The sequence below is a fragment of the Salvelinus fontinalis genome, chromosome 12 (genome assembly GCF_029448725.1).
Source record: "Salvelinus fontinalis isolate EN_2023a chromosome 12, ASM2944872v1, whole genome shotgun sequence".
NCBI classification, from domain to species: domain Eukaryota; kingdom Metazoa; phylum Chordata; class Actinopteri; order Salmoniformes; family Salmonidae; genus Salvelinus; species Salvelinus fontinalis.
Window position 1 is genome coordinate 5,499,114 of NC_074676.1, and position 24,803 is coordinate 5,523,916.

At 41.9% G+C, this 24,803-nt stretch overlaps 1 protein-coding gene across 1 annotated transcript; it reads left to right on the forward strand.

Moving 5' to 3' along the window:
• Positions 1–2,594: 2,594 nt before the first annotated feature.
• LOC129866689 (G1/S-specific cyclin-D1-like) lies at positions 2,595–14,661 on the forward strand. Its single transcript, XM_055939495.1, has 5 exons — positions 2,595–3,006; positions 4,235–4,450; positions 4,841–5,000; positions 7,487–7,635; positions 11,758–14,661. Exons 1-5 carry the CDS (start codon positions 2,809–2,811, stop codon positions 11,911–11,913), a joined length of 879 nt encoding a protein of 292 aa, XP_055795470.1. The 5' UTR covers positions 2,595–2,808; the 3' UTR covers positions 11,914–14,661.
• Positions 14,662–24,803: the final 10,142 nt, after the last annotated feature.

Below are 24,803 nucleotides of genomic sequence, written 5' to 3' on the forward strand. Positions count from 1 at the left end.
ACAGATGTGTCAAATTGGCTGGATGTCCTTTGGGTGGTGGACCATTCTTGATAAACACGGGAAACTGTTGAGCGTGAAAAAACCCAGCAACATTGCGGTTCTTCACACGGTGTACCTGGCACTTACTACACCACCCCGTTCAAAGACTTACATATTTTGTCTTGCCCATTCACCCTCTATGAACGCAACATTGGTCCCGTGTTTCATGAGCTAAAGTAAAAGATCCCAGAAATGTTCCATTCGCACAAAAAGCATATTTCTCTCAAATTTGTGCACAAAATTATTGACATCCCTGTTAGTGAGCATTTCTCCTTTGTCAAAATAATCTATCCACCTGACAGGTGTGGCATATCAAGAAGCTGAATAAACAGCGTTACCGTTACACAGGTGCCCCTTTGTTGGAGGCAATAAAAGGCCACTCTGAAATGTGCAGTTTTGTCACACAACACAATGCCACATATGTATCATGTTTTGAGGCAGCGTGCAATTGGCATGCTGACTGCAGGCATGTCCACCAGAGCTGTTGCCAGAGAATTGAATGTTGCCAGATGATTTTCTCTACCATAAGCCGCTTGCAACATCGTTTTAGAGAATTTGGCAGTACTTCCAACCGGCCTCACAACAGCAGACCATGTGTAACCACGCCAGCCCAGGACCTACACATCCAGTTTCTTCACATGTGGGATAGTCTGAAACCAGCCAGTTGGTCAGCTGATGAAACTGGGGGTTTGCACAAACAAATAATCTCTGCACAAGATGTCAGAAACCGTCTCATGGAACCTCATCTGCATGCTTGTTGTCCTCACCAGGATCTTGACCTGACTGATCTTAACCGACTTCAGTGGGCAAAAGCTCATCTTCGTTCGCCATTAGCACGCTGGAGAAGTGTGCTCTTCATGGATGAATCCCGGTTTCAACTGTACCAGGGCAGATGGTAGACAGCGTGTATGGCATTGGTGTGGGCTGATGTCAACGTTGTGAACCGAGTGTCCCATTGTGGCGGTGGGCATAAGCTATGGACAGCGGACACAATTGCATTTTATCAAAGGTAATTTGAATGCATAGAGCTACCGTGACGAGATCCTGAGGCCCATTGTCATGCCATTCATCCGCCGCCATCAGCATGTACGACAGCATGTTTCAGTTCCCGCCACTATCCAACAACTTCGCATAGCCATTGAAGAGGAGTGGGACAACATTCCACAGGCCACAATTAACAGCCTGATCAACTCTATGTGAAGGAGATGTGTCACGCTGCATGAGGCAAACGGTGGTCACACCAGTTACTGACTGGTTTTCTGATCCAAGACCATTTTTTAAGGTATCTTTGACCAACAGATGTATATTTGTATTGCCAGTCATGTGAAATCCATAGATTAGGGCCTAATGACTAATTGACTGATTTACTTACATGAACTGTAACTCAGTCAAATATTTTTAATTGTTGCATGTTGCGTTTACATGTTTGTTCAGTGTATTAATACGAATACTCAAAAGGTAGTTATGTATTCACAATAGTATCAGCAGGTGTCTTGTGTGATTCAGTTGGTAGAGCATAAAGCTTGCAACACCAGGGTCGTGGCTTCGATTCACCCGAGGAACATGTATGAAAATGAATGCACTCACTACCATAAGAGCATCTGTTGAATGACCAAAATGTAAACATCATGTGGACTCTGAATATTTTTACTGTAATTCTCAGTGTAAAAGGTAAATCACAATTTTGCTGTGTGAAGTTTTCTATTTTGATTTCCATACTATTTCTTACTTTAGTTGTCATTGACTATGGTTTTCATTTAGTTGAATAGTTTCTCTAGTCCTGATTATTGCCATTTAGCCAAATAGTCCTGTTACAAGATATTATTTTGGCGCTTTTCATTGGAGTTTTACAGCTGGCGTATGTATATGCAAAGAACATTTGTTAATGGTCACAAATTAAAACAAATATTTGCCTTGCTATCATGACAATGAACACGTGTGCAGAGATAGAATAATAATCATCATCATCATCATCCTACTCAAAACAAACGGTATTGGTCGCATACACATATTTATCAGATGTTATCGCGGGTGCTCCAACAGTTCAGTAATACCTGGCAATACAAAACAATTGTACAACTAATAACCCAATTGTACAACTAATAACGCTATTATTAGCCCATGTTCCTCCTTCCTCTACTTCTTATTTTTGTTGGGTGGGTGGGGCTACTAGGCTTGTACTTGTAGGCCCAGTTAATATTAGGCAAAGTCCTTGTTGCGCATGGGTAAAAAAGAGGCCACACGAACAATAAGGCTTACATGAGTCCTCCAATCCAGCCACCGAGCATCCCTGCTTCCCCCACTGGTGCCTCGCAGTAGCTACAATCAGTCCCTCGCCTAGTCTACTGCCTCCAGAAACGGACCTGAGACCTCCCACTTCCAATAGCCCATACGCTGGAGGCGATGGGAAGGGACTATAAGCTTATGTGGAATAGCGTTCTAAAACGTGCCCCCTTCTTTGAGGCGGACCTCTCTTTTTGGGCCTCTCTCTCTCTCTCACTCTCTCTCTCACTCACGTCGAAGCTGCCTTTGATCTGCTCCATAACCAACCTACATAACAACAGTCACGTCATTTCCCCAGTGCGCGGAGGGGAGGGGAGGGGAGTTTATTGAGGAAAGCGGATCAAAGTTTGGACGCCTCCTGAGAGCTTCGACACAGCAGTCGCAGCAGACAGAGGCAAAGCAACATCCACGGAACTTTTGGGGAAGCAATAGTTCAGACTCTCTTTCAGTCTCTCTGTCTTTCTCATTGCTCGAGCGACTGCCGGGATGGAACACCAGTTGCTGTGCTGTGAAGTGGAGACCATCCGGAGAGCTTACCAAGACTCGAACCTGCTCAACGACAGAGTTCTGCAGACTATGCTAAAAGCTGAAGACAACTATCTCCCCGCAACGAACTACTTCAAATGTGTACAGAAAGAGATTGTACCCTGCATGAGGAGAATTGTTTCTACATGGATGCTGGAGGTTTGTGCAAAAAAAAACAACTTTCTAACAGATCCATAACATTCGATTATCTGAATCATGTCACTGGTCTATGCCCTTTGAAATATAGGCAAAATACATTACTACCATGCAACTATAACGATTGCTTGTCCTGTGTTGTTCATGTCATGTGTTTATTACATTATTCACCCAGCGATAGCTTAAACGTTGGACTTAATTCGAGGTTGTCTGTGTGACTCATTGAGCGTTATTTTTACCTGACACATGCTGCGAATGACGCCAAATTTCCCCTCGGATTATATTCACGTGAACAAAATGTTACACTTTAGTATTATTACCTTCTTAATTAATGTCAATATACACGTACTGTATGCCCTCACCAGTGCCAGTATTCGCCCTCTTTGTTTTCTTGTGGTTTATAGCACTACTTTGTGGTTTAAAACGTGTAATAACCATGTCGCAGCTGTTTTCCATATTAGTCACCGACCTCGGATGCAATTGAAACTTTGTTTCTGTTGTTAAGTTGCCGCTTGATAAAGAAAAATTAGGCTACATAATTGTTCTTAGAGTTGAAGCAACCGAACAATCAAAGTCGATTTTGGGCGTTTCAAAGGGTCGCCTCTAAAATTGGTTAATGGCTTCGATTCCTTTTGAGAGAATGTAATAAAGGTGACCTATTATGTAAGACGACACATTGATTAACATTAACAGGGTAAAAACGTTTTCGTGGTGTGTAAGATTATATTTTAAATACATTTTTAAAGTTGCATGCTGTTATGAGATGTGTGCGCATGCTGCTTGTCCAATTTCTAGCGGCTTACAAATATAGTTAATTTTGAACATTATTATTTTAGATATTCGGAATATGACACTTCTGTCCGATAAAAGAAAAGCATAATAATGTTTACATGCCAATGTTACATTCTAAAACAATTTTGAAATATTAAAAAATATTTTTTGAAAATATGGCGAACTACAATATGGCTCTGCAAGCCATGCGCTTGCCTTGCAGAGCTCAACCTTTGTGTCCACGAGCGAAATGTCTGTCCATTTTTATTTATTTATCCAAAACGTCTTAGATCTCCTTTACAGGCACATAATATGCATGTATATGCATGCGTGTATGACTCGTGTTATTGTTTGTTATTTTTGATAGTTTTGTAGCCTATGGAGATATAGGCCTATAGACTGGATGTGTAGCCTATATAGACTGGATGTGTAGCCTAACTCGTTTCGCTTTTGATTCCAGGTCTGTGAGGAACAGAAATGCGAAGAGGAGGTTTTTCCCCTAGCTATGAATTTTTTAGACAGATATTTGTCTGTTGAACCCACGAAGAAGACTCGGCTACAGTTATTGGGCGCTACATGCATGTTTCTGGCGTCTAAAATGAAGGAGACCATTCCTCTAACAGCTGAGAAGTTGTGCATATACACAGACAATTCCATCCGGACGGGCGAGTTGCTGGTAATTTGACCTCTACATCATGTTCTCATCAGTTATAACCAACACATGTAGATTATGTTTAGGAGCTATTGTAAAATGTAGTTTAGTGTTTTTTTACATATTTTAACTATAATAAGAACTATAATTTCTTATAAGTGGATTCTTTTCAGTTTAGCCAAAGTTAACTTTGGGAGATAAATAATTTTAAACAAGAAAATTACTGAAATTCTGTAACAAAATGTCTTAAACCTACTTCCCATAACATCAATGATTGTCATTGTCATGGCCCTGGCACGGTGGTAGAGCATAGGCCTGTGTGGAGCATGCCCACCCTCTAGTGGTGTGTTGGTTTCTTGAACCCTTGCAGGTGTCCTACTACATGTATTCTCTCTCTTCCCATCTCCTCTACAGCAAATGGAACTACTGGTATTGAACAAACTGAAATGGGATCTGGCCTCAGTGACTCCACACGATTTCATAGACCACTTCCTCTCCAAGCTACCCATCCATCAGGACACCAAGCAAATCCTGTGCAAGCATGCCCAGACATTTGTGGCCCTCTGTGCTACAGGTATGTACTGGAGTCCCACCACCACCTGTCTGTTGTTACACTGCTGACTGCTCTTCTGTTGCTGTTTAATGCTGTTAACTTAAAAGGAGGTTGTAGTCCTACATGTCCCCTGGGTTTCAGATGTGCCGATGTGTATTACTACTGTGAAGAGGGGTTTCCAAAGGCAAGCGGTTGAGTTGACGTTTGTCAACGGCATGATAACTCCCGCACTTGTGTAACAGTTATGCCGTTCTCTTTTGCCCTAAACTTGATTTGAACCACTGGACTTGGCGTTTGGTGAAGTGACGAGGTTTGGGTTTTGGTGTAGACAGTTCTGGTAAATACAACGCAAGCTGGACACATTCCAGAAAAGTTGTGTTCGTTTGTGAACGGGCCCTGCGAAGCTGTCTGACATCTGAGCATCAGATGCTTCGGAATATACTTTGACGTAGCTGCTGTTACACTGTCTAATGTCTACCCTTTGGACTGAGCTGAAGCAGAAGCCGGCACAAAAGAAGGCCTGAAGCCAATAGCAGACAGTTTTACTTAAGGTTATATTGAAGAGAAGTCCTGCTCTATAGGTTTCCGACCTGCACTGCTTTCCCTCAACAACATTTGATTTGTGTTAGAGTAAGCCCCTCTGTCTTGTGGTAGGTCAGGGGGGAGACTTATCTCAACGCGCTGTTTGAAGTTAGTGCTTAATTGAATAGATTGAATGGGCCTATTGGCCTAGGCTCTGTCTTGTTCTGTTGTGCACTCTTGGTGGCATGGAGATAAAAAGGTCCTGGCCTCTCTCTTGGAAGGGAATTAAGAGTGACTCAATAAGAACACTTTTAACAAATGTTCACTTACAGTAGTTAACTCCGATTGTATTAAAAGAACAGGCAAACAGAATAAGGTAGGGAGGGAATGACAAGGGAGTGTGTGTGAAAGCATGTTGAAGATCCTGTATGTGCTTATTTGTGTTGAGTAATAGCTCAAGGCACTTAACGAGTTCTGACCTGCTGCCACATTGTCGGTTATCAGGGGTGTGTTTTTACACTCTTTGATATACCTTTGTGACATTCATTTACTTCCTTCATCTTGCCAGCATAGAAGAAATGTATCCCCTTTTATATCTTCCTTTTTTTCCAGAGACGGCGGAGTCTCTTGCCTTGTATTTCTCCTTGCGAGCAGCTGCTGGCTGGCATTCCTGCATTCATCTTGAGGGTTGCAAGCATTTATTTCCTTTCTCTTTTATAGGGAGGCTAGGATTGGGTAGATCTAGTGGGGATATGGGCCTGGATAATGGCTCTCTGGCTTGCCTTTATGCGAGTTCAATTAATCTCGCAGCGCTCTTCCTCCATCCTCCTCTCTAAGCTCTCTGTGGTGCAGGCCCTTGCAATGGGAGCTCACTCACAATGATGCCCCAGCCCCATACCCATTGGGTTGGGGGGGGGGGGTAAAGGGGGCTCGTCTCCTAGACTGAGAGGCCCCCTAATTAATATGGTAAAATTAATGGTCTGAGCCTGGTGATTAGACCTGTTGTTTCACACAATGTGCCTCGTCTGAGGAGCCCCTCTGTGTGTGTGTGTGTGTGTGTGTGTGTGTGCGTGCGTGCGTGCGTGCGTGCACATATGGTGCGTGTGTGAGCGCCCCTGCCTGGAGTAGATTTATTGTCTCTCTAAGCACTTGAAAAGAGGAAGTGAGACATGATCTTTCCAGAGAGGGGTCCAAGCCAAGCGAGTTGAAGAGTGATTTATTGCATACTGAGGCTGTCGAGAAGGGGAAAGGGGGTTTGGGCTTGAGGTGGAGGGGGTAGAAGAGGGTCTGGGGAGAATACATCTGCATTTCATGAGCTTGTCTCTTTCTCTCTGTGTGATTATCAAGCAGTTCTTTGGCTGAATAGATCGTTTATCACCAACATCAGATTCCAGCAATATGTCTTACCTCTTATTTGATTATGTCATTTGTTGTATCTGCTCCTCCTTGCTCTTGACAAAGTTTTGTATGTATGCAAATGTGAGGCTAGAGAGACGAGGATAGAAAGAGTAGGAGGGGGTGACGGCTATAGGAGTGTAATGGGGGAGGGGACAGTGTGACTGGGACCTACAGCATAGCTCCTCAGTAGCAGTCAGGGCATACTGCCACATGTCAGCATGGTGCCTCTGTTCTGATTCTGTTGGATGCACAGTGTCTCTCTCCTCTCTGTCTTGCCATTATCTGGCTGTGCCACATTACGCTGCCCCATCCCCCTCGTCCCACCTCCCTCCTCTCAACCCTCTCTCCCTCCTCCACACCTCCGCCTCATCCCTCACTGCCAGGGTGTCATCTCTCTTTTGTTGTCGCACCCGTGTCAATGGCCTGAGCTGCCCCATTAACAAGGTTGTTGTGTGAATTATTTGTGGATCAAATGCCTTGCTTCGGGAATTTGACCTGTTGCCTCTCGCTCTTCCTCCTCCCTCTCTCTCTCTCTCTCTCTCTCTCTCCTTCTCTCTCTTTCTCTCCTTTCCTTTTCTCTCCACCAGAAGTCAAATTCATTGCCAACCCTCCGTCAATGATCGCAGCGGGCAGTGTGGCGGCTGCTGTCCAGGGGCTGAATCTGAAGAGCATGGACGATGCACTTTCATCCCAGCAACTCACTGACTTCCTGTCTCAAGTCATCAGAAGTGACCCGGTATGCAAGGACAACCAAGTCTCATGCAAAAATGTTGAATTTAAACATACAGTTTAGAAATGTGACTAGAGAGCCTAATATAGTAAAGGTGCAACCATTCTGCCTCGCTTTGCAATGGAATGAATGGCCGTCTTTCATCTTCCACAGATTTCCAGCCTTTTATTGATCAGATTGCTATTGACTCGTGGGGGAGAGGGGGTGACAGTAGAACAAGAGAGGAGTAGTCCTGAGCATTAACCCGAAGTATCAGTTACCCGGGTCTCCCACGGGAGCAACCAACGTCTTAGACCATTAGAGCAAGAGGAAATTCCCTCTTGGGCCGAGGGCAGACACGGGTTTTGAAGTTCGTAGGCAGGGTTACCTCATCATGTGACCATGACTGACTCATGTCTGCTATACCTGCTATGTAAAAGAGCCCGAAGAATGTGTTATTGAGAAGGATAGAGAGCAGTTACTTCGCATGGTATCTCTACCTGAAAGTGCATGATCTAAGTGATTGTTAGATGGTATTCAGCAATCATAAAAGTGTGCCTTATTTACTTTGAAGAACTACTAAAATAGTGATCTTGTAAGACAGCATGGGCAGCAGCTCCATGGAGATGAGACGATGACTTGGAATGAAGTAGTAAAGTCATCAAATATAACAATTGTAATATACACAACAGCTGAAATATTTTGTTAAAGTAACGTGAATAAATGATGGTTAATAAGTGATGTAATGGGCAATCACTACCATCATGGGATTTTTTTATTAAAAAATATTCTGTGTTACAGCATTCAACTCCCATAATGCATGTTGCATTTAATGTTTTTTTTTAAATAAGCGAAACCGGAGTCAATTTTGTCTTTTTTTTAAAATAATCAAACCCGAACCGACCTCAAAAAGTACTAATCACTCAGCGCTAGAGGAGAGAGAGAGAGATCTGAGAGACAGGGGATGTAGAGCAGCAGGTAGCCAGGTCATAAACCCTGTCTCTGAATGGGTCAGGAAATGAGAGGCGAGCGAACAGTCCCTCACTCCGGTGCAGTCGACGACGACGTGCAAAAGTTCTCGCTCGTTGTCCCCTTTGTCAATGACACAGGAGGCCAGGCTCTTGTGCAGTCCAAAAGGAAAAGAGGAAGAAAAAAGAAAGAGGCACCATGAATAAATGCACTTTCCTCGCAACTACAAAGTCAGTTGTGTATATTTGCATGACAAACACAGGACACAACTCAGTCCTAATGTCATATTTTAGTACATACAGTGGCGTGCGAAGTATTCACACCCCTTGGCATTTTTCCTATTTTGTTGCCTTACAACCTGGAATTAAAATAGATTTTTGGGGGGGTTGTGTCATTTGATTTACGCTAGTTACGCACTTTGAAGATGCAAAATATTTTTTGATGTGATACAAACAAGAAATAAGACAAAAAAACAGAACACTTGAGCGTGCATAACTATTCACCCAACTAAAGTCAATACTTTGTGGCGCCACCTTTTGCAGCAATTACAGCTGCAAGTCTCTTGGGGTATGTCTCTATAAGCTTGGCACATCTAGCCACTGGGATTTTTGCCCATTCAAGGCAAAACTGCTCCAGCTCCTTCAAGTTGGATGGGTTCGGCTGCAGTACAGCAATCTTTAAGTCATACCACAGATTCTCAATTTGATTGAGGTCTGGGCTTTGACTAGGCCATTCCAAACCATTTAAAGGTTTTCCCTTAAACCACTCAAGTCTTGATTTAGTAGTATGCTTAGGGTCATTGTCCTGCTGGAAGGTGAACCTCTGTCCCAGTCTCAAATCTCTGGAAGACTGAAACAGGTTTCCCTCAAGAAACTGTTTTAGCGCCATCCATCGTTCCTTAAATTCTGACCAGTTTCCCTGTCCCTGCCGATGAAAAACATCCCCACCGCATGATGCTGTTGGTGGTGTTCTCGGGGTGATGAGAGGTGTTGGGTTTGCGCCAGACATAGTGTTTTCCTTGATGGCCAAAAAGCTAAATTTTAGTCTCATCTAACCAGAGTACCTTATTCCATATGTTTTGGGGGTCTCTAACATGCCTTTTGGGGAACACCAAACATGTTTGCTTATTTTTTTCTTTCAGCAATGGCTTTTTTCTGGCCACTCTTCCGTAAAGCCCAGCTCTGTGGAGTGTATGGCTTAAAGTGGTCCTATGGACAGATACTCCGATCTCTGCTTTGGTCTTTGTTGCCTCTGATTAATGCCCTCCTTGCTCGGTCTGTGAGTTTTGGTGGGCGGCCCTCTCTTGGCAGGTTTGTTGTGGTGCCATATTCTTTCCATTTATTAATAATGGATTTAATGGTGCTCCATGGGATGTTCAAAGTTTCTGATATTTTTTTATAACCCAACCCTGATCTGTACTTCTCCACAACTTTGTCCCTGACCTGTTTGGAGAGTTCATTCATGGTGCTGCTTTCTTGTTGGTACCCCTTGCTTAGTGTTGTTGCAGACTCTCGGACCTTTCAGAATAGGTGTATATATACTGAGATCATGTGACCAATCATGTGACACTTAAATAAAGCCCACCTGTGTGCAATATAACTAATAATGTGATTTCTGAAGGTAATTGGTTGCACCAGATCTTATTTAGGGGCTTAATAGCAAAGGGGATGAATACTTTTGCAAGGCACTGTAATCTCTCATTATTTCAAAGGAATGTCCAAAATTATTATTAGTATCATTATTATTATGATTATTATTATTATATTGAACTAAAATATAAACGCAATGTGCATCAATTTCAAAAGTTTTACTGAGTTACACATTCATATGAGGAAATCAGTCAAATGAAATAAATTCATTTGGCCCTAATCTATGGATTTCACATTCCTGGGAATACAGATATGCATCTGTTAGTTACAGATACCTTAACAAAATGGGCCTCAGGGTCTTGTCAAAGTACTTCTGTGCATTCAAATTGCCATCGATAAAATGCAATTGTTTTCATTGTCCATAGCTCATGCCTGCCCATACCATAACCCCACCCACCACCATGGGGCACTTTGTTCACAACTTTGACATCAGCAAGCCGCTCACCCACACAACGCCATACACGTGGTCTACGGTTGTGAGGCCGGGTGGACGTACTGCCAAATTCTCTAAAACAACATTGGAGGCGGCTTATGGTAGAAAAATGAACATGCAATTCACTGGCAACAGCTCTGGTGAACATTCCTGCAGTCAGCATGCCAATTGCACACTCCCTCAAAACTTTAGACATCTGTGGCATTGTGTTTTGTGACTAAGTTTCACAGTTTAGAGTGACCTTTTATTGTCCCCAGCACAAGGTGCACCTGTGTAATGATCATGCTGTTTAATCAGCTTCTTGATATGCCACACCTGTCAGGTGGATGGATTTTCTTGGCAAAGGGAAAAATACTCACTAACAGGGATGTAAACAAATTTGTGCACAACATTTGAGAGAAATAAGCTTTTTGTGCGTACGGAACATTTCGGGGATCTTTTATTTCAGATCAAGAAACATGGGACCAACACTTTACATCTTGCGTATATATTTTTGTTCCGTGTATTGTTATTATTTTAATCAAAGGATAATATCTAAGTTTTGTGTAGTAATAGAATAACTTCTGAAACCTTCCTCACCCACTGGTCTGGCTCTAGTTTCTACAGGTCTCTTTGATCCAGGTAATACCGTAATCATTAGAATGAGGTCCCTAGGGCTCTCCTTCCACCACCTGACTGAGGGTCTGCCCCTCTTATCCTTCGCCCAATGAATTGCTTTTGCTCCTATTGTTTTGGGTCCAGGAATTGGTGCTAGGAGATTTGGTTTCCAGTCTTTCTGGATGTATTCTCTTCCACCTAATCCTCACACAGTCACAGCCCTTCCCACTAGAGTGCAACTCTGCCTCTGCTGTTCCGTGTGTTGTCGCCGCTCCTTAAAGCCTACACAGTATACCATTGGTACCATGGTCATACCCTTCTAATACTGCATATGTTTTCAGGTTGTTACCGATCGTTAGAAGATTTATTTCAGAAGGCAGGCAAAAAAGACACCTGTTAGACAAATGTCCATGACTGTAAGTGGTCCTTGTTGCTGAGTGACGATCCAACACTAGTCCTTATGTCATCACTAACAATGCCTCTCTCTCCCCCCCTATGCAGGATTGTCTACGGGCGTGTCAAGAACAGATCGAGTCCTTATTGGAGACCAGTCTCCGTCAGGCACAACAACACACCGTTTCCACGGACACCAAGAGCATGGACGAGGAGGTCGACCTGTCGTGCACGCCAACGGACGTTAGAGATGTGAACATCTGAGTTGGACAGCCTTTTCTGGTGCTCACTAAGCAGAGGCCATGGATGGAGGATTGGGCTTCGGGGAGAGAAGAGAACGCGCTGATTGACACTCAGCAGCACCACTCCCGCTGACCGCGCTCTCACCTACTCACACCCCTGTGCTCGTAGCATAGGGTCTGGCCTGAACGTCATGTCTGGCTCCTAACAGGTGCTGTAAGGGATCAGCCAGGGCTTCATGCGTACACTTGCTCTCTGTCCCCTCACTGGTTTGAGGCAGCATCAATCGGGCATGGTTCCCATTATGTATTTTAGACAAAACCAACTTGAATAAGAAAAAAAAAAAAAGAAATGTAGTGCTGTATGTACAACAGAATAGACAACTAGAGAATAATGAACTAGGTATTTTTGTTGTTGTTTGGACAGATTGAGCATGATACACCTGCAATTTCTCACGTAAAACGCCAGTCCTGAGTTGTTTGATGACATAAGCGTTTTGTGGTATGGTAAACCCGTTTCTAATGGAGGGGCGGTTTTTGTTGTCCCTGGTTAGTTTGGTGTGGCCATGCTTGCCTCAACATTTAACCAACTTTGAGATATTGTTTTGAAAATCAGTCTTCTAATCTCCTCTTTTTTTTCACGGAGAATGTAACCGTACAATGTTAATTTGTTTAGCGTACTTAGGGCTCTATTCAATCCATATCGCGGAAGTTCAGCGTTACGACATGATTGAAATTTAAAGGCAATGTTCCCGCATTGGCAGAGACTGCATTGGCTGTAAACTCTGCGTATGTCGGCTTAATCGGAAATGACCTTTACATTTAGATCGCGCAATCTGTAACGCTTCAGCGATACTAATTGAATAGAGCCCTTATTCAATTGTCATCAGAGGTCTGTGGATTACCAAGGCCTCTGTCCTAACCGCTAACCCACTGCTTTCCGGAGACAGCGACCTAACCAGTGAAGTACAGCTACTTCAAAATATCTGCAGGAAGTCTAGATCATATTATACTGAATGCTTGCAACATTGCATTCTGCCACAGAATAATTAGCTAGCCGTCCTGTATGTTCTCTCTATGTAAGCTAACGTAGTCCACAGTCTTTATCGAATTGTCTTACTATCTAAAAACCATTCCATCAAAAAAGCACTTTGGGTCAATAACTCCTTACTGCCTATTTTGAGAAGAACCATATGGGACATGACTAAACATAATGGAATGGTTTGGGAACAACGTCAGCTTCTGGGATGAAGAGTGTTTCGAAACATGGTGTTATGTGGGAATGGCAGGACATATTAGGATGTTTTGGGCACATCTAATCTATTTGTCTAGCTAAAATACCTGGACCCCATCTTTCCGACATCTTAGTAGTAAAGACGGTGAAAAATGGTGGTCCCATCCACGCAAGAAGGCACCTGTCTACCTATTCTCCTCATGACAGTTGATAACAGACTTTTCTAACTGCTTGAATTGCATCTGAGGCTTGTAATTTGTAGTTACACTAAGAGCTATTTATTGCAGAATATTCTCTTTTCATGATGACAGAAGCTATTTCATATATATGTAAATATTTCCAAACATTCAATTCAGAGTTGCAATTACATTTTTTACAAATAAGTGTAATTTCATCCAATCAAAATACACCATTTTGGCCCTACTTTGAAAGGCATGTGAAGTAAAACTACACTCAAAGTATTGCTTTGAAATCATTGCATTGGCTTAGTGTACTGAATGTTAAGGAAAAACTAGAATTCAAAAGAGGAATGTCTCAAATCTTCCCTTGTCATCAAATGAAAATTGAAAAGGCTTTTAAATCATTTTGCACAAATTCAAAGATGCGTATTGTTGAAGCTGGAAGAAATAACTGAAGTTGCTATGGGGTTGCGAGGGGAGTGATGGGGGGCATAAGGTATGTGGGCAAACGGTTTGATTGTACAGTGACAGATTTTTTTTTTGTTAACACTCCTAACAACAAGCTGCTATGGAGGAATATTCCCAGCAAAGTTTCATGACTTTAAATGAAACGAAAATGAAAAGAAAAACCATCTTTTTTTTCTCAAAGTGTTTGCTGCTATTTTGTGGATATTTGTAATAGTTAAATGTCAATATACTGCCATGTAATAGAATTTCTCATAGAAAATTATGATATTATTGACATTGTCATTTGTAGTGTATTGGTATGCGATCCGATTTTTCTTACTATGTTTTATGATTTCTGCTCTATTCCAAAAAAGAAAAAAAGAAAACGTAAAAAATAGAGCTCCTGTTTCCTTCACTATACCTCATGCTACAGACAAAAATATCTGATTATTTCGTCTGAGTTTTACTTTAATTCTGACTGTATCTTTTTTTATTTGTCTGTCCATTTTGAAAATTTAAATACTATTATCCAAATGGGTCCTTCAGGGAGCTAGTAGAAAGCATTGATTGAACCTGGTGACATAACAACCAACCTGATGTTAGAAAGTTGTTATAACTAGTTTAAAACACCTTTATAACTCCTTTTTAAGCTGTTTCATTAAAAGAGACTATCCCCCATTAGGCCGTTGATGGCCCTTATATATATATATATTTATAAAGCTTTTGTACAAATTGAAAACAGATTTTTGTAAATGGCATGTTTACCTATTAAGCCATAGGTTGTTTTCTGATAGCGATTTAACACCATTTTGATAAAAAATGTACCTCATGTCATCAGCTCGAAACGACCAGAGACATGATGTTATCAATCATGTGTTTTTGCTGCACAATAAAAATAAATTAAAAAAAATAACCCTAAAGACTACTGCATCTTTTCTCTTCGTGGTATGTTAGAGTGTTCCATATAGAGGCAATATTGTTGGTTTTGCCTCAACATAAGTGAATACTTTTCTGGTCTTTGTGACCAAAGTCAAGTAAATACATCTACTTGGATATGAAGCTGCTCTCCAGGTCCTAGTCACTTTGATTCCTACCTAGTGGGGAAAAGGTGTTGAAAAGACATCCGGTTGCGTATGCATGCGTGTGTGTATGTAAGGGGGGGTGGGGGGGTAAGAGACTGAGAGGGAGAATTGAGAGAAAGGAGCGAGAGAGCAGAGGGACATAGTACATTCTGTTTTGTTATGCATGGAATGCTTTTGAAGGGGGAATTCTGTATAGAGGAATAGAAAGGCTGAAACCTTAATCCTTTCCCACAGGCAAGGACCTCACCAGGATCGGGATTTTGGGGCTTTAGCCCCGAATGATTTGTGGTCAGCCCTGAATCCTTTGCGCTGCTGCGATGGTGTAAAAATAATTTAGTCAGCTGAATGCACCGCTTAGTTCATAGAGCCGTGGTTACGTGAAACTCACAAAGTCACCCAACCGTTATAATACATGTAAAGCAATTGCTGTGTGTTCTCAACTACATTATCATTTCAGCACCGTTTTCATTGGGACAGCGTCATTGCGCCAGTGACGTGAAGTGAGGTTGGTGGCTGGGTAAGCACTGGCTATTATCAAAGCCAGATTTACTGACAAATAAAGCTTGATGTAGCCCATGTTCACCATACAACTGATAGCTCCAACAACCAGAGTGAAATAGGCTGAAATAGACCGAAATTGACTTTTCTTTTTTTTTACCAAATGAAAATACTATTGTGGCCAAGATACACAAACCTTTAATGTTTGCATATTTAATATAATCTGACAAAATTACACGCTGCTCAGCTCAGACATGTAGACTGATGTAGCGTCCACAATGACATGCAAATACACAGGACATTGATATTCATTGTTAGACAGAAGGATATACACTAAGTATACAAAACATTTCCATGACATAGACTGACCAGGTGAATCCAGGTGAAAGCTATGATCCCTTATTGATGTCAATGTTTAAATCCACTTCAATCAGTGTAGATGAAGGAGGGAGACAGGTTAAAGGAGGATTTTTAAGCCTTGAGACAATTGAGAGATGGATTGTGTATGTGTGCCATTTAGAGGGTGCATGGGCAAGACAAAACATGTAAGAGCCTTTTAATGGGGTATGGTAGTAGGGGTTATGGTAGTAGGAGCTAGGTGCACCGTTTTCTGTCAAGAACTGCAACTTTGCTGGGTTTTTCACACTCAGCAACAAACCACCCTCCACTACTGGCTTGCCTCTGAAGCTAAGCAGAGTTGGTCCTGGTTGGCCCCTTGATGGGAGACCAGATGCTGCTGGAAGAGGTGTTAGAGGACCAGTAGGAGGCAACTAGGGCAGTGATTGGGGACATTTCCCTGTGTAGGGTGTCCTCTTTCAGATGGGACCTTAAATGGTTGTCTTGACTTATCGTAGGGGTGTTAAGGCCGGTGTCCTGGCTAAATTCCCAATCTGACCTTCATACCATCATGGCCACCTGATCATCCCCAGCTTCCAACTGGCTCATTCATCTCCCCTGTAACTATTCCCCAGGTTGATGCTGTAATTGAGAATGTGTTCTCAGTCAACTTACCTGGTAAAAGTATCAAGAATGTTCCACCACCTAAAGGACATCCAGCCAACTTGACCCAACTGTGGGAAGCATTGAAGTCAATATGGGCCAGCATCCCTGTGGAACGCTTTTGGAAACTTGTAGAGTCCAGGCCCTGACAAATTGAGGCTGTTCTGAGAGCAAAAAAGGGGGCGTGGGGGGGGGGGGGGGGGTTCATTTTCTGTCATTTTACAGCCAACCATGTTATTTGAGGTGAACAGAGAATGAAAGGCTACATACCTTTGAAATATTTCCCGTGCAGGTCTTTCAGTGCTTGGCGAATCCATGACGACAGCATCTGCACTCCCATCAGTGATAGAGCAAGTATCAATTCTGTCAGTCGACTTGGAAAATTGTTGGAGGTGCAATGGAGTCCATTTGTCACTCAGGTTGTTTTTGCTAGGTAGCTAGCTTTGTACAGTTCAATGGATGTGAGCATAAGATGTGAGCGCAAAGTTATGTTAACATGCCCACATTTGCACAGCAACATGTTAAGGCATGTTAAGGCAAAACGCAAGAACATTAAATAACAAAAAAATATTGACATTTTTTTGTACAATATTTTTTTCATTTGGCTCTTCAAAACAGCTTTCTTTATTATATTATCACAGGTTAAGCACTGTCTACCTTGACTGCACATCATTGCATTGCACTGCTTTAAGACAAGCATGGGAACTTGTCTTGATAAATCAATCAAATTGTCAGATTTTTGTTTTTTCCTTAAACAAAAAAATATATATGTACACTACCGTTCAAAAGTTTGGGCTCACTTGGAAATTTTCTTTGAAAAAAAAGAAAAGCACATTTTTTGTCCATTAAAAAAACATCAATTGATCAGAAATACAGTGTAGACATTTTTTATGTTTGTAACGTCCTGACCAGAGTTCTTATGTGTTTTGCTTGTTTAGTGTTGGTCAGGACGTGAGCTGGGTGGGAATTCTATGTTGTGTGTCTAGTTTGTCTGTTTCTGTGTCCAGCCTAATATGGTTCTCAATCAGAGGCAGCTGTCAATCATGATTGAGAATCATATATAGGAGGCTTGTTTTGTGTTGGGATTTTGTGGGTGATTGTTTCCTGTCTCTGTGTTTGTGTTCTGCACCAGATAGGTCTGTCTCGGTTTTCATATTTGTTATTTTGTATTTTGTATAGTGTTCACGTATTCGTCTCTTTGTTTATTAAACATGTTGAACACTAGCCACGCTGCATTTTGGTCCTCTCCTTCACCAATGGAAGGAAACCGTTACAATGTTGTAAATGACAATTGTAGCTGGAAATGGCTGATTTTAATGGAATATCTACATAGGCGCACAGAGGACCATTATCAGCAACCATGACTCCTGTGTACCAATGGCACGTTGTGTTAGCTAATTCAAGTTTATAATTTTAAAAGGCTAATTGATCATTAGAAAACCCTTTTGAAATTATATTAGCACAGCTGAAAACTGTGTCCTGATTAAAGAAGCAATAAAACTGGCCTTCTTTAGGCTAGTTGAGTATCTGGAGCATCAGCATTTGTGGGTTTCGATTACAGGCTCAAAATGGCCAGAAACAAAGACCTTTCTTCTGAAACTCATCAGTCTATTCTTGTTCTGAGAAATACAGGCTTTTCAAAGCGAGAAATTGCCAAGAAAACGGAGATCTCGTATAACGCTGTTTACTACTCCCTTCACAGAACAGCTCAAACTGGCCCTAACCAGAATAGAAAGAAACAGACGCCTCACAAGACCTCAACTGGCATCTTCATTAAATAGTACCCACAAAACACCAGTCTCAACATCAACAGTGAAGATGCTGGCCTTCTAGGCAGAGTTGCAAAGAAAAATTCATATCTCAGACTAGCAAATAAAAATAAAAGATTAAGATGGGCAAAAGAACACAGACGCTGGTAAGAGGAACTGTTGAGACTGGGGTTTTGCGGGTACTATTTAATGAATCTGCCAGTTGAGGACTTGTGATGCGTCTGTTTCTCAAACTATACACTAATGTACTTGTCCTCTTGCTCAATTGTGCACCGGGGCCTCCCACTCCTCTTTCTATTCTGGTCAGAGCCAGTTTGCGCTGTTCTGTGAAGGGAGTAGTACACACAATAGTCATTTACAACATTAACAATGTCTACACTGTATTTCTGATCAATTTGATGTTATTTGAATGGACAAAAAAAATAGCTTTTCTTTAAAAAACAAGGACATTTCTAAGTGACCCCAAACTTTTGAACAGTGGTGTATATTTGGATATTTGGTTACAATTAGGCTGGGAAATGTTAGCTAAGTTGAGATGCGTGCTCATAATAATTAGTCTAGCAATTTAAATAAATTCAGATCTTCTAACACATGCCTATAGCTTCCCTGATGTTTTTCTGAACTTTCCAATTCTTTTCAGATGCAATACTTTTCCGATACTTTTCCGATGATTCCTAGATGCTCTTCCAGACTCCCTCCACCTACCCAAGGATGTCAGAGTACAAAAATCAGTTAACTTCTTGTCAATAGGGGGGGCGCTGTTTTCACTTTGGAAAAAAATCGTGCCCAAATGAAACGGCCTCGTACTCTTTTCTAGATCATACAATATGCACATTATTATTACTATTGGATAGAAAACACTCATAAGTTTCTAAAACTGTTTGAATTATGTCTGTGAGTAAAACAGAACTCATTTTGCAGCAAACTTCCATGCAGGAAGTGAAAAATCTGAAAACGAGGCTCTGTTTCAGGGCCTGCCTATTCAATTGTCTTATATTTATCGTTATGCATGCACTTCATACGCCTTCCACTAGATGTCAACAGGCAGTGGAAGGTGGAATGGGGTGTCTAGCTTGATCTGAGGTCGAACAAGAGCTTTTCGAGTGGCAGGTCAGGATTTTCATTTGTCTACCAAGGCGCACGAAGTACCTCGATATTGTCTTCTGATAAGCGTTAGGTTTACACGGCGAATATCTCCGGCTCGGATTTTATCTGATACATGTGATAATAACATCGTAAAGTAGGTTTTTTCAACCGAGTTTTATCAGATTATTCAACGTTTATTGGGACTTTTGGAGTTTTCCGTTCTTTGCGTCGAGAGAAAATGGGAACGTTATCAACATTGGCTAGCATTGTGGCGCGAATTCGACATAAGACATTCTAAAACCAAACAACGATTTATTCTGGACCAAGGACTCCTTGTACAAGATTCTGATGGAAGCTCAGCAAAAGTAAGAACAATTTATGATGTTATTTCGTATTTCTGTGGAAAATGTTGATTCCTATTCTCCGCCGTTTTGGCGAGCGCTGTCTCGCAATAACGGCTTTTTGTTATGGTAAAGTTATTTTTAAAAATCTAACATGGCGGTTGCATTAAGAACCAGTGTATCTTTCATTTGCCATACAACAAGTATTTTTATGTAAAGTTTATGATGAGTTCTTTGGTCAGATTAGGTGAGTGTCCAAAATAGCTCCGGACATTCTGGGGAAATGTTGCTACATATTCACAATGTATAACCACGGTTTTCAGCTCTAAATATGCCAATTTTCGAACAAAACATAAGTGTATTGTATAACCTGATGTTATAAGACTGTCATCTGATGATGTTGTTCAAGGTTAGTGATTAATTTTATATCTTTTGCTGGTTTTTGCGATAGCTACCTTTTGCAGTGAATAAATGCATTTGTGTGTTTGGCTATTGTGGTAAGCTTATATAATTCTATATTGTGTTTTCGCTGTAAAACACTTAAAAAATCGAAAATATTGGCTGGATTCACAAGATGTTTATCTTTCATTTGCTGTACACCATGTATTTTTCATAAATGTTTTATGATGAGTATTTATGTATTTCACGTTGCTCTCTGTAATTATTCTGGCTGCTTCGGTGCTATTTGTGATGGTAGCTGCAATGTAAAACTATGATTTATACCTCAAATATGCACATTTTTCGAACAAAACATAAATGTATTGTATAACATGTTATAAGACTGTCATCTGAGGAAGTTGTTTCTTGGTTAGTGACTAATTATATCTCTATTTGGTCGGTTTTGTGATAGCTACCTATGCGGTAGAAACATGGTGAAAATATGCGGTTGAGTCTTTGACTATTGTGGTTAGCTAATAAAAATACATATTGTGTTTTCGCTGTAAAACATTTTAAAAATCGGAAATGATGGCTGGATTCACAAGATGTTTATCTTTCATTTGCTGTATTGGACTTGTGATTTCATGAAAATTATATTATATGATACCCCTGTCTGTTACGCCCTGGCCTTAGTTATCTTTGTTTTTCTTGATTATTTTAGTTAGGTCAGGGTGTGACATGGGGGATGTTCGTGTGTTTTTGTCTCGTGTTTGTATTGTCTAGGGGGTGTTTGTAGAGTTCATGGGGTTGTGTTCAGTGTAGGTGTTTATGTAAGTCTATGGTTGCCTAGATTGGTTCTCAATTAGAGACAGCTGTCTATCGTTGTCTCTGATTGGGAACCATATTTAGGCAGCCATAGTCATTAGGTAGGTTGTGGGTAATTGTCTATGTGTAAGTTGCCAGTGTCTGCACTTATTTGTTTTGTATAGCTTCACGGTCGTCGGTTTAATGTTTTGTTTAGTTTGTTTTAGTTTTATTCGTCTTTCTTAAATAAATACATGATGTCTTTATATCATGCTGCGCCATGGTGCTCTCTTTCACCCGAAGACGATCGTGACACTGTCCCGTTAGGCTAGGCTTTGCTAGTCAGCTTTTTTGATGAGGATGCTCCCGGATCCGGGATGGGTAATAAATAAAGGTTACACCTAACTGAGTAACTCAATTTAACCTTGCGTAATACCTTAGATGCAGTCATAAGAAACTAGCTCCCTGGTATACAGAAAATACCCGAGCCCTGAAGCAAGCTTCCAGAAAATTGGAACGGAAATGGTGCATCACCAAACTGGAAGTCTTCTGACTAGCTTGGAAATACAGTACCGTGCAGTATAGAAGAGCCCTTTCTGCTGCTCGATCATCCTATTTTTCCAACTTAATTGAGGAAAATAACAATCCAAAATGTGTTTTTGATACTGTCGCAAAGCTAACTAAAAAGCAGCATTCCCCAAGAGAGGATAGCTTTCACTTCAGCAGTGATAAATTCATGAACTTCTTTGGCGAAAAGATCATGATCATTAGAAAGCAAATTACGGACACCTCTTTAAATCTGCGTATTTCTCCAAAGCTCAGTTGTCCTGAGTCTGCACAACACTGCCAGGACCTAGGATGAAGGGAGAGACTCAAGTTTTTTAATACTATATCTCTTGACACATTCATGAAAATAGTCATGGCTTCTAAACCTTCAAGCTGCATACTGGAACCTATTCCAACTAAACTACTGAAAGAGCTGCTTCCTGTGCTTGGCCCTCCTATGTTAAACATAATAAACGGCTCTCTATCCACCGGATGTGTACCAAACTCACCTAAAGTGGCAGTAATGAAGCCTCTCTTGAAAAAGCCAAACATTGACCAAGAAAATATAAAAAACTATCGGCCTATCTCAAATCTCCCTTTCCTCTCAAACATTTTAGAAAAAGCTGTTGTGCAGAAACTCACTGCCTTCCTGAATGCAAACAATGTATAGGAAATGCTTCAGTCTGGTTTTAGACCCCATCATAGCACTGAGACTGCACTTGTAAAGGTGGTAAATTACCTTTTGATGGCATCAGACCGAGGCTCTGCATCTGTCCTCGTTCTCCTAGACCTTAGTGCTGCTTTTGATACCGTCGATCACCACATTCTTTTGGAGAGATTGGAAACCCCAATTGATCTGCACGGACAAGTACTGGCCTGGTTTAGATATTATCTGTCGGAAAGATATCAGTTTGTCTCTGTGGATGGTTTGTCCTCTGACAAATCAACTGTACATTTCGGTGTTCCTCAAGGCTCCGTTTTAGGACCACTATTGTTTTCACTATATATTTGACATCTTGGTGATGTTATTTGTAAACATAATGTTAACTGTCACTGCTATGCCGACGACACACAGCTGTACATTTCAATGAAACATGGTGAAGCCCCAAAATTGCCCACCCTGGAAGCCTGTGTTTCAGACATAAGGAAGCAGATGGCGGCAAATGTTCTACTTTTAAACTCGGACAAAACAGAGATGCTAGTTTTAGGTCCGAAGGAACAAAGAGATCTTCTGTTGAATTTGACAATTCATCTTGATGGTTGTACAGTCTCAAATAAAACTGTGAATGACCTCGGCGTTACTCTGGACCCTGATCTCTCTTTTGACAAACATATCAAGACTGTTTCAAGGACAGCTTTTTTCCATCTACGTAACATTGCAAAAATCAGAAACTTGCAAAAAAATGAATCCATGATTTTTGTCACTTCTAGGTTAGACTACTGCAATGCTCTACTTTCTAGGTACCCGGATAAAGCACTAAATACACTTCAGTTAGTGCTAAACACAGCTGCTAGAATCTTGACTAGAACCAAAAAATTTGATCATATTACTCCTGTGCTAGCCTGTCTACACTTGCTTCCTGTTAAGGCAAGGGCTGATTTCAAGGCTTTACTGCTAACCTACAAATCATTACATGGGCTTGCTCCTACCTATCTTTTCGATTTGGTCCTGCTGTACATACCTACATGAACGCTACGGTCACAAGACACAGGCCTCCTTGCGGTCCCTAGAATTTCTAAGCAAACAGCTGGAGGCAGGGCTTTCTCTTATTGAGCTCCATTTTTATGGAATGGTCTACCTACCCATGTGAGAGACGCAGACTCGGTCTCAACCTTTAAGTCTTTACTGAAGACTTATCTCTTCAGTAGGTCATATGATTGAGTGTAGTCTGGCTCAGAAGTGTGAAGGTGAACGGAAAGGCTCTGGAGCAACGAACCGCCCTTGCTGTCTCTGCCTGGCCGGTTCCCCTCTTTCCACTGGGATTCTCTTCCTCAAACCCGATTACAGGGGCTGAGTCACTGGCTTATTGGTGCTCTTCCATGCCGTCCCTAGGAGGGGTGAGTCACTTGAGTGGGTTGAGTCACTGACGTGATCTTCCTGTCTGGGTTGGCGCCCCCCCTCGGGTTCGTGCTGTGGGGGAGATTTTTCTGAGCTATACTCGGCCTTGTCTCAGGATGGTAAATTGGTGGTTGAAGATAGTGGTGTGGGGGCTGTGCTTTGGCAAATTGGGGGGGGGGGTAATATCCTGCCTGTTTGGCCCTGTCCGGGGGTATTGTCGGACGGGGCCACAGTGTCTCTCAACCCCCCCTGTCTCAGCCTCCAGTTTTTATACCGCAATAGTTTATGTGTCGGGGGGCTAGGGTCAGTCTGTTATATCTGGAGAATTTCTTCTGTCTTATCCAGTGTCCTGTGTGAATTTAAGTATGCTCTCTCTAATTCTCTCTCTCTCTCTCTCTCTCTCTCTCTCTCTCTCTCTCTCTCTCTCTCTCTCTCTCTCTCTCTCTCTCTCTCTCTCTCTCTCTCTTCTCTCTCTCTCTCTCTCTCTCTTTCTCTCTCTCTCTCTCTCTCTCTCTTTCTCTTTCTCTCTGAGGACCTGAGCCCTTGGACCATGCCTCAGGAATACCTGGCCTGATGACTCCTTGCTGTCCCCAGTCCACCTGGTCGTGCTGCTGCTCCAGTTTCAACTGTTCTGCCTGTGGCTATGGAACCCTGACCTGTTCACTGGACGTGCTACCTGTCCCAGACCTGCTGTTTTCAACTCTCTAGAGACAGCAGGTGCGTTAGAGATACTCTGAATGATCGGCTGTGAAAAGCCAACTGACATTTACTCCTGAGGTGCTGACCTGTTGCCCCCTCGACAACCACTGTGATTATTATTATCTGACCCTGCTGGTCATCTATGAACATTTGAACATCTTGGCCATGTTCTATTATAATCTCCACCTGGTACAGCCAGAAGAGGACTGGCCACCCCTCATAGCCTGGTTCCTCTCTAGGTTTCTTCCTAGGTTCCGGCCTTTCTAGGGAGTTTTTCCTAGCCACCGTGCTTCTACACCTGCATTGCTTGCTGTTTGGGGTTTTAGGCTGGGTGTCTTTACAGCACTCTGTGACATCAACTGATGGAGAGCTCCTTGGTCTTCATGGTGCTGCTTGCTTGGTCGTGTCCCTTGCTAAGTGGTGTTGCAGACTCTGGGGCCTTTCAGAACAGGGGTATATATACTGAGATCACGTGACAGGTCATGTGACACTTCAATTTTTATTTTATTTATTTTATTTTACCGTTATTTTACCAGGTAAGTTGACTGAGAACACGTTCTCATTTGCAGCAACAACCTGGGGAATAGTTACAGGGGAGAGGAGGGGGATGAATGAGCCAATTGTAAACTGGCCCAATAAAGTCCACCTGTGTGTAATCTAATTATGTGACTTATGATGGTAGTTGGTTACACCATATCTTATTTGGGGGCTTCATAGCAAAGGGGGTGAATACATATGCACGCACCACTTTCCCATTATACATTTTTTTTAATTTTCTGAAACAAATATTTTTT

Coding starts and splice junctions, on each gene's coding strand:
- LOC129866689 (XM_055939495.1), top strand. CDS start 2,809: ATGGAACACCAGTTGCTGTGCTGTGAAGTGGAGACCATCCGGAGAGCT. Junction 4,451..4,840: donor TCCGGACGGGCGAGTTGCTG/GTAATTTGACCT, acceptor TCTCCTCTACAG/CAAATGGAACTACTGGTATT. Junction 7,636..11,757: donor AAGTCATCAGAAGTGACCCG/GTATGCAAGGAC, acceptor CCCCCTATGCAG/GATTGTCTACGGGCGTGTCA.